Below are 10,315 nucleotides of genomic sequence, written 5' to 3' on the forward strand. Positions count from 1 at the left end.
ATTTTAATTAATTCATGTGTATGCAGAAATGCCGCTGGTCGCCCAATTGTGTATATATGCATGCGCCTATTTGTATGCAACAGCGATTGAGAATATTTTTTCGCTTCATAGCTTTTGCTGACTGAAAAACGTTTAATATTTCAATATGTGAATATTTAAACAATAGCTTTAGGTTATCAAACACATAAGCACTCACACAACTAAATTCAGTTATAAGTGCATTCGCATACATACATACTCATACCAATAAACACCGGAAATATGAATGCTACGTTTGGCTAATTATATTTTTACATACTCGCAAATCAAGTTTTGAAACAATTTGAGTAGCTAAATAAAAATTGTCACTTTTATTCGTTAGACAATGGTAAAAGTTCTCTAATAATTTGTAAAGAACAAAACAATCAAATATCAAATGGATTGCTTGAATTACTTGAAAAGGCTCGAGCTCACGCTGGAAAATTTTCGAGTAATGAGCATCGAACAGATTAGCGGGTACTCGTTACTTATTTGCCTGAGCTGTTCGAAGATGTGCTGTTCTAAGACTTCACCCTGATGAACATGAATTTTCATTCCTACAAAAAGGAACATCTTTCTTCCAATGCGCCACCAACATATTTATGTCGCCATAGTCGAATGAATTTATGCTTGACTGTCAGTCAATGAGTTTCGATTCGAAAACCACTGCGGAGATAGTAACAAATAAAATAAGAAGACATTTTTTTTATAATGGTCACACCTTGTAAGGCAATGACAATTCAGTCAACGCGAGTATTTCTGCCACATCGAATACTTTCATTCCCGGAGCGTTTGTATCGATCCGTATTGCAGAGGAAAAGGAGAGATACACTTTAGGCTATTTTTCCTGAGTTTTTCCTTTTGGTTGCTAATTTCAAATGAGAAATAATACTGCCCTCTTTTTGGCGCTTGTTTGTTGGTGCAAACTTGTAGGAAATATATTTTTGGTGCCTACTGTTTGGGGCGTTTTTTGGTCCCAATTTTGTTGGCGTTTTTTTTTTTGGTGCCTACTTTTTGGCGCTTATTTCCGTTTCCTGGCTAGTGCTTCTGCGTACTATAAAGTGTTATCCATTATGGCGTCGGATTTATTGGTATTGCGGTCGTTGTTGCGGTCCTGGAATCTCCAGTCTTTGTAAATATTGTCTATTTGTATTCTCTGCAAATGTTGTGAATTTATTTAGATATGTATGTATTCTTTCTCTCTCTCTCTCTCTCTCTCTCTCTCATTCTCTCTCGGGTCTCTCCCTCTTTCTGTTATGTGTACTGCGCTACACGCACACCATGAAACAGCTCCTCATGGCAGAAATACGCTCGGAGGTTTGCCATTGCCTACCAAGAGGCGACCGCTACTAGAAAAAACGTTTTCTTCATTTTTGGTCTTTCGCCGAGATTCGAACCTTCCTTCTCTCTGAGTTCCGAATGGTAGTCGCGCATCAATCCATTCGGCTATGGCGGCCGTATATTTCCTTTTAGTATCACTAAAATTTCACACTGCAAAACTCTTGTTTCTGCGAACTTTTTCTATCCAAAAATTAGCAATTGACTCGACATTTGCTTTAATTAGTTAAAAATATGGATGTCTTACGGGTATTGAAATTCAATTTAAGCAATCAATTATAATATTCCTCCACCATAAATAAATGATGCACTTGCATGCGTGTTGGCACTGCTCCAGTAACACACGCACACATACGCACAGAATGTGGGCAAAATATTGTCCGCTGGAACGGCTGGTTTCTGTGGTGCGAATAAGAGGATTGCACCTTTAACACATACCACTACGAAAGCCATACATATATATACATATATACACATATAAATTTACGCACGTTTGTGTGGCAATATTTAATGGAGTCAATTCCTACCAGAAACCGCAAAAGCCAGCACTGATCGCCTTTACAAGTGTGCGCACGACTAACCACCAATACAAGCACACGTCACACACATTCAAAGAAGATTGCTGGGACTCTCTGTCTGTGAATGAGTGAATTGAATTGTCTATGCGATGGGCAGAAGTGCGTGTGCGTAACAGCGTAAGTGGTGAACCAAACACACACACGTACATACATGTGGGCCCACAATGATAATGACGTGGCCCGGAGCAGGCGGTTGCGGCCACTTATGCCAAAGAATACCTGCAGAATGAATATCAGTCGATATGGCCTCAATAAAGTCTATTGGTGCTTGGAATATAAGCGGGCCATAATAGCAGGCTATTGCTATTTGCTTATTGCATATTTACTATGCACGTATAAAATTACAGTTTTCATCGCTTGCCCTTGTCGTCGGTGTTAGTAATGGTGTTGTGTCGCTGTTGTTGTGGTGGTTGATTGTTTTGAAAACACTGTGGCGCGGAATGACGGTGACTGCAATTTAAAATGAATTTTTAAAGTAACTACAGGTAGTGAACAAAGCTATTACACACACACACATACACGCTGATGATATGTATTTACATACATGCATTTGACTACGCAAAATATGTAAACGTTTTTGTTTTGGTGGGTGTATAAGAAATTCATGTCTTCATTATGTTACATTAAATGCAATGCGCCAATGGCAAAGGACAGACTTAATTTGGCTGGCTTGCTAGCGAATTAAAGCGTTGCATTGTGAAAAATATATCAAGTTCTGTTGAGGATCAAGAATCTGTAATTTTTTCATTAGTACAAACGGAGTTTTGAAATTTTGCACATATGTAGGATATATAAATATACATAAACAATGTGGCGCAAAATTACTGACCCTATCAGAAATTTTGTAATTTTTGCAAAGCGTGTCGAGCGTCTGTCATATTCGACACTTGGTAACTGCACAGCCGTAGCCGAATGGATTGGTGCGTGACTACCATTCGGAATTCACAGAGAGAACGTTGGTTCGAATCTCGGTGAAACACCAAAACTTAAGAAAAATATTTTTCGCCCCTCGGCAGGCAATGGCAAACCTCCAAGTGTATTTCTGCCATGAAAAAGCTCCTCATAAAAATATCTGCCGCTCAGAGTCGGCTTGAACCTGTAGGCCCCTCCATTTTGTGGAACAACATCAAGACGCCGACCACAAACACGAGGAGGAGCTCGGCCAAACACTCAGAAAGGGTGTACGCGCCAATTATATATATATATAAATGCACAGTTGGAGTATGCAAACACACAAGGAACGCAGCGCGTAAAGGTTAAAATAAAGACTTCCTTCACTCAAAACTATTATTAGTTTTTTGTTTAGTAAAAAAGTTATGCTGAAATAAAATTGCAGCACCTGCGCTTTATAACTTATAGTTTCATAAATGAAGAATTGCCGAATTTTTACAAACTTCACACTTTACTTATACATTTCTCCCAATGATATTAAATGGTTAATTTCAAAGCTAATTATCAAAAATTAAAAAATTAAACATGATTAATTTTTTTGGGTAGTATCATGAGAAAAGTGCACGGCCGATTTTTTTTTATATGGAGCCGTCAGTATAAAAAATTGTCAAAAACTTAATACAATTTGGGCTAATGCAAACTTGCAGTTTATTATACTATAATTTAATTAACTAAAAACTACATTTCTAATTTTTTTTATCAAACTGTGATTAGAATTTGAACACTTTTTGAATTTGAATAAGTACTGTACAATGTTTGAGACTTGGATTATCACGGTCTTTGTAATAGAATAAACTATATTTTTGTAAAAAAATAATTCAAATTACACAATAGAATTTGTGTGTTGGTTTTATAAATCTGCCGCTATTTGCAAGTAAATTTCACACTACCACCTGCTCTTGATAGCTGTTGCTTTTGCCAAGCATGCAGATTAAAACTCATCACTGCTAATAACTTTTGGTAATTAATTTTGAACTGCGGAGCATTAAATTTATGCCAAAAGTAAATAGAATTTGCGCAAATCAAAGGTTCGCTGCACAAGCGCACGTGTGTGTGTGAGTGTGTGCTGTGTGCTGTGTGCTGAGTAACGGCACTTTAAAAATAATTCAAAAAGTTCAATCAATATTTACTTTAGCAATGCCACAACAAATAACAATGGAAACACCTCACAACCGCCAATACACAAATGCACACACACACACAAAACAAACTCAACTGCTGTTTTTTAGTGCGCTCATATATCTATAACTATACATATATCTATTTACGTATACATGTGTGTTTGGACAAATATTTTTGTTTACTTTTATTATCCTTTCAGAGGCGATCGCGTTCCCATTAAATGACAACAGTTTTACAGAGAATTGAGTTTTTATGTGTGTGTAGATATCAGCGTGTAATATCGAAGTAAGTAAATACAAGAATATGTATGAATGTAAGTCACATGTTTGTGCCTGCGCTGGTAGTGGTATTTACTATTTTCAAAGGTACGAAGTGCGGTTGTGTAGTAGTGGAAAAATAAATGAAATTTCATGAATTCGTATCACTTACAATAATCAAGCACTCAGAAAGGATAATCGTTTGCAAACCAAACAACAACGAAAACAGTATTTGGTAAGTATTAAATTATGGCACCCAATGGTCCCTGAAGCTTAAAAATAAATTAAGGGAAATTATTTTCATAAGATTATACAAATTATTAGCTGGCCCAGGACACCAGCTCGAATGCTCAACATAAAATTATATTAAATTCAGTCGTCGTAGGTAGCACTTATTTGCACAGATATCCAGCTAATTAATGGGTATTTTATCCACACAATAATTTGTTAATGATTTTTATCAACAACAAAATTAATAGATTTTTCGAGAGAGCATTTAATTTATTTTTCAATACCCCAGCGCTCATATTCACATCGAACTTTTACTCAGGAGGGAATTTTAAAATTCTTTTCAATGATTGCACAGGTATTTAATGCACGAAATCATACTAGTTCGAGAGTCACTAGAATTGTAACTATTGCAAAATGACCAATTAGAGGTGATTGAAATACAACTGTTCTACTTTTACTTTGAATATTAAATGAATAAAAATATATAAATGTCAATGGAACCGAACGTCTATTGTTTAGGCCCATAACCAACTAGTCATGAACTGGTACATACAACACAGAGGTTTACGAATTTCTTAACCTTCTCAATTCCTAAGCTGCCTGAGAGTAATTTCGCATGTTTAAGGGAGGAGCCTGGTTTATAAGTTCAAAAGAATCAATTTTTTTGTTTTTTCGTTTTAAGCGATTCCTAATATATTTCAGAATATTCACACAAAGTTACAGAGCCTAATTCTCAATATTTCCGTAGATACAAGGCCAAAGGTAGGCGAGCGTTAGGTAGTTACGCTGTGACCGGACAGCTATAGTACAAACTTTATCTTCTTTTCTCGACTTTTCATTTTTATGATTTCTTTGAATTGGCGTACATGAATGAAAAAAAAAACGAATGAACCTTTTGAAATGAATCATAGCTTGTTCCCTTCAGTACTAAATTCTCTTCTTGTATTTGCACTAACAAAATAGATAAAAAAAAAAATTTTTCAAGATTTTTATACCAAGTTGGAGTGATTTTTTTTTATAGAAAGGCATTTTTTTCTTTAAAACCTCCACAAAGTTGAAATTTTGGAATTTCTCTCGGTTTTCTTAGTTCATCTAGATGCAATTTTTACACCTCACAAACCAGGCTCGCCCCTTAACTGCGAACGGTCAGCGTTTTTTTTTTTTTTTTGTTATTTGCTAAACTCCATTAATGGTAGTTTTTAATAATGGCAACTAACGGTAAATTCCCCCATTTGCAAAAAAATCTACTGCGTTCCTTAGATTACTTGGTTATGGACGACCCTGGACAATCATCGTAATAAATTTAGATATAAGACACAAGAGCTGGGCTTGGTGAACCATTGAAAGATTTTTAGGAAATTTTTAGATATTTATGCAGTATTGGAAATAATCCGTGGATAGAGAAGAAATCTAGTTATCGATCTTCCTTTCTAATATAATCGCGGAAGAATAAGAGCAAGAATCCTTAAATTCTGTTGAATTGCTTGCAAAAAGTTGTGTTCAATTGTTGCAAAAGACACTCAAATGGAGATCAAAGCATTCGAATTATACTCTGATATATGAAATATAAACTAATTCTACTTATATCAACATATATGGACCACCAACACTTTACAGTTTCCTAAATTTGGAGCCTAAAAGAAAAAGCCTGGGATCGTTGCTGAAAAAGGGCATTGCAGATTAAACAGACAGGAACCTCAGTATCGAAATGCCTTAAGTGCAACGTCCAACTTTGCTGTAACACCAATAAAAACTGTTTTTTGTATTTTAACACCTCAGTTGTCAAAATAAGTCAATACAATTTTAACCGGCTTTCATTACAACAAACATTATTTTATATGCCACAATTACTTACCATTCTTACACGCAACCTATACGGATAGAAGTGGCGACTTCAAATTTTGACAAGATACTTTACGAATGAAGACAACACGAATAAGAATAAAAAGTTTCAAGACACGGGACAAAAGTCGGAATTGAAAGATTGAACTGCTGCAACACTGATGTGTGGGCTAATTACTTCATTCACTGGTTTTATACTAATGCAGAGACAGAGTAGTTCATTAATTTTAGCTGCACAACAAACTATCGGGAAGGTAGTTGACAATCAGTGGATATGACTGCAAGGTAGTTTCGGTGTTCCTTTGTAGTAGTGCTTCAAATTAAGAGTGACCATAGCTGATGTTTGATGATGTCGGATATATAGACAAAAATATTTTGTGACCTCAATGAGGTCGCGCATTTGTAATCTTACAAACGTTGATATGTTCTATAAAATCGGAGTACGTATTATTTGTAAGGCTTACGGATATTGCATTGACTTTTAATACGTAAATACAAATGCCTTGAGAGTTCTTTCATCATGATCTTTAGTGAATGCAAGTTTTTGTTTAATTTTTGAAAATTATCTAGAGCTACATGGAAGGTTACCATGGCAGAAATTCATTTACAAAAGGTAGGAATTTGAGTAAATAACGTAAATATATATGCAATATAGGTATATACTTTTTTTATATTTCTTTTATTATTTTTTTGCAATTCTTATTAAAATCGTATAATGTAAATCGCACGCTTGACAATCGCACAACATTATAACATTCACAGTTTGATTGCCTATAAAATTACAAAATTTAACAGATACTGAATGTCTATCACAAACATTTAGAAGAGCAAGACTGTAGACTGTAGCTGGTGAAGTGTGCTTTATTTATAAATGAGAAAATATATCATAGATTCAGAAAATTGTGTCTTCAAGCGCACAAAAGAAAATCAAGCTGTTAGTAATAGGACTATGAATAAGTTCGTGCGGTTTTACAACAGATGGCGTAACTTGATTATTATTCCATCGATCCACATTTCCAAACATTCATTGGAGAGCTACTGTCGTAAGGCACAAACGTCAGTATAAGTTTTTTATTTGAAGCGTAAACAACAATATTTTTACCACACTTGAAAATGTCGAATTTCGTGCCAAATAATGTGTTTTTGCGGGGAATTCTTCTTCATTATTTTAATATGAAGAAAAAAGCAGCCGAAAGTCATCGTATCTTGGTGGAAGTTTATGGTGAGCATGCTCTAGCTGAGCGAACGTGCCAGAAGTGGTTTGCACGCTTTAAAAGTGGTGATTTTGGCTTGGAAGACGAAGAACGCGAGGGTGCGCCGCCAAAGTTCATGGATACCGAATTGGAGGAATTGCTCGATCAAGATCCGGCTCAAACGCAAGAAGAGGTTGCAAAAACTTTGGGAGTTGATCAATCAACCATTTCCAAACGTTTAAAAGCCATGGGAATGATCCGAAAGGTAGGCCATTGGGTGCCGTATGAATTGAAGCCAAGAGACGTTGAACGCCGTTTTATGGCATGCGAACAACTGCTTCAACGGCACAAAAGAAAGGGTTTTTTGCATCGAATTGTGACTGGCGATGAAAAGTGGGTCCATTACGACAATCCAAAACGTCGGGCAACGTATGGATACCCTGGCCATGCTTCAACATCGACGTCGGCGCAGAATATTCATGGCCTGAAGGTTATGCTGTGTATCTGGTGGGACCAGCTGGGTGTTGTGTATTATGAGCTACTGAAACCGAATGAAACGATTACGGGGGATGTCTACCGACGACAATTGATGCGTTTGAGCCGAGCACTGCGAGAAAAACGGCCGCAATACGCCGATAGACACGACAAAGTTATTTTGCAACATGACAATGCTCGGCCACATGTTGCACAAGTGGTCAAAACATACTTAGAAACGCTCAAATGGGATGTCCTACCCCACCCGCCGTATAGTCCAGACCTTGCGCCATCCGATTACTATCTCTTCCGATCGATGCAACATGGCCTGGCTGACCAGCACTTCCGTAATTACGATGAAGTCAAAAAATGGATCGATTCGTGGATTGCGGCAAAACCGACCGAATTTTTCACAAAGGGAATCCGTGAATTGCCAGAAAGATGGGAAAAAGTAGTAGCAAGCGATGGACAATACTTTGAATATTAAATTTGTAACCATTTTACGTCAATAAAGTTTCAAATTTCGAAAAAAAACCGCACGAACTTATTCATAGTCCTATTAGAATAAAGTCAAAATATATTTACAAACAATATTGAAAAAAAAAGTTGCTACAATCAAGCAACTCAGTACTTAGCCACTGGTTAGTAATGTTTATACAGCCCTAAGCTATGAAGAGCGATACAAAAAACAGCTATCTAATCGAAGTGATCAGCCAAGAAAGCAACGAAAGTATTAGAATACAACAGGCGAAAATCGTGCAAGCAAATAGTTTGGATGCAGTGAAATTGAGAGTTATAGAGATAGAACGAAAGCGAGCGATCTAAAGTGAGTGTCAGACACAAACCTTTTTAGGAGAAGTTAAGTGGAGTGTAGTAGTAGTAGTAGTAGTAGTGGTAGTAGTAGTAGCAGAGGATGGCGATGGCATAGAAGAACAATCAGAAGGCACCGAACTGCAGCTGCTGCCAGTCGACGCGACGTCAGCGCCCGCAATCACATCCTCATCAATCAACTCCGCCTCCTCCAAATCCATTGCCGCTGGCCTGGAGGCGTTGGCAGTGTACAGCACTGTTTCAGCTGTCGTGGCACAACGCAACTCGTCATCACCGCGACAGTCTAAAGCGGCGGCGGCGGCTGCTGTTGCTGCTGCTGCAGACTCCGCCATGCGTCGGCCAGTACCGCCATAGTGTTGGAGGAGTGCGGCGTTGTGCGCGCTGTTGCCATTGAGGCGTTTCATATACGTTACGGGCGCGTAGTGTGGCACGGCCAACAGTCCGATGCCACAACCACCTTGCGTTTAATGGCGCCGGCAGCAGTTGCAGTTTTGGCTACAGTACGAGCACTAGTTGTTGCAGATAGATTAAGCATGTTATTATTTACATTGTTGGATGGTGTTGCGGTTGCTGGTGTGACTGCAACTGATCCGACATTGTTGGCATTCGCCGCAGCTGCGGCAGTGGCCGTTGCAAACATGGCGGCAGCGACGGCAGCAGCACCATTACAGGCCGCCGCCGGTATGATGGTGAGCTGGTGTGGCGGCGCGGCCGCTGGGGTGGCGGCAAAGTATTGCTGTTGCGGCGGCAGTGGTGGAGGCGATGTCATTGGCTGGTGCAACTGCTGGTGATGTTGCTGTTGTTGCTGATGCTGTAAGGCGGCGGCGGCAGCGGCTGCGGCGGCCGCTGCAGCAGCTTGGTACTTGGTGGGTGTACTTGTGGCGGCGGCAGCCAGATTATTCGCCTGCAATTGCATATAGGTTTGTAACATTTGCAATTGCTGCTGTTGTTGCTGTTGTTGGTGTTGCTGCTGCTGAAAGTGATATTGTTGCTGCAGCTGGAATTGCTGCTGCTGTTGCTGGGCGTGTTGCGCTGTATGCTGTTGCAGCATGGTCGCCGGATATGCTTGATAAGCGGACGCTACTGATGGCGGCGGCGGCGGAGGTGGTGTCGTCTGATGCAACTGTTGCAGGTGCGTCGCCGCGGGTAGTGCTTGTAACAATTGCATTTGCTGTTGTGAAGTTGGGTTCATTGGTTATTGTTTTTGTTTTGGGTTTTTATCGCATTGCAGTGAATTACTTGTTTGTGTATATATGTGCGTACGTGTAGGTGATTCGGCTGTATTTTTATTTTTACTTAAATTTTTATTTTTTTTCTTATTAAATTTTTTAACTTTTTTTTCAACAATCGCGTGTGTATTGGTGATTGTGATAAATATATAAGTAATTTTTTCCAGTGAGAGCATATAAATTTTATATATGTAGTATATAAATATTATACATAATCGATTTAATCAAAAAACATAAGGCAAGTTATTTAG

The 10,315-nt window shown here is 38.3% G+C and overlaps 1 protein-coding gene across 1 annotated transcript; it reads right to left on the reverse strand.

Annotated features, from left to right (window-relative positions):
• Positions 1 to 8,837: 8,837 nt before the first annotated feature.
• Positions 8,838 to 10,027, reverse strand: LOC129236459 (AT-rich binding protein-like). The gene is made up of 2 exons (XM_054870858.1): positions 9,340 to 10,027; positions 8,838 to 9,292 (listed from the first exon to the last, which is right to left on the reverse strand). The coding sequence occupies exons 1-2, from the start codon at positions 10,025 to 10,027 to the stop codon at positions 8,838 to 8,840; spliced, it is 1,143 nt and encodes a 380-aa protein (XP_054726833.1).
• Between the last annotated feature and the right edge of the window lie 288 nt (positions 10,028 to 10,315).

Source organism: Anastrepha obliqua, chromosome 1 (assembly GCF_027943255.1).
Source record: "Anastrepha obliqua isolate idAnaObli1 chromosome 1, idAnaObli1_1.0, whole genome shotgun sequence".
NCBI lineage: Eukaryota > Metazoa > Arthropoda > Insecta > Diptera > Tephritidae > Anastrepha > Anastrepha obliqua.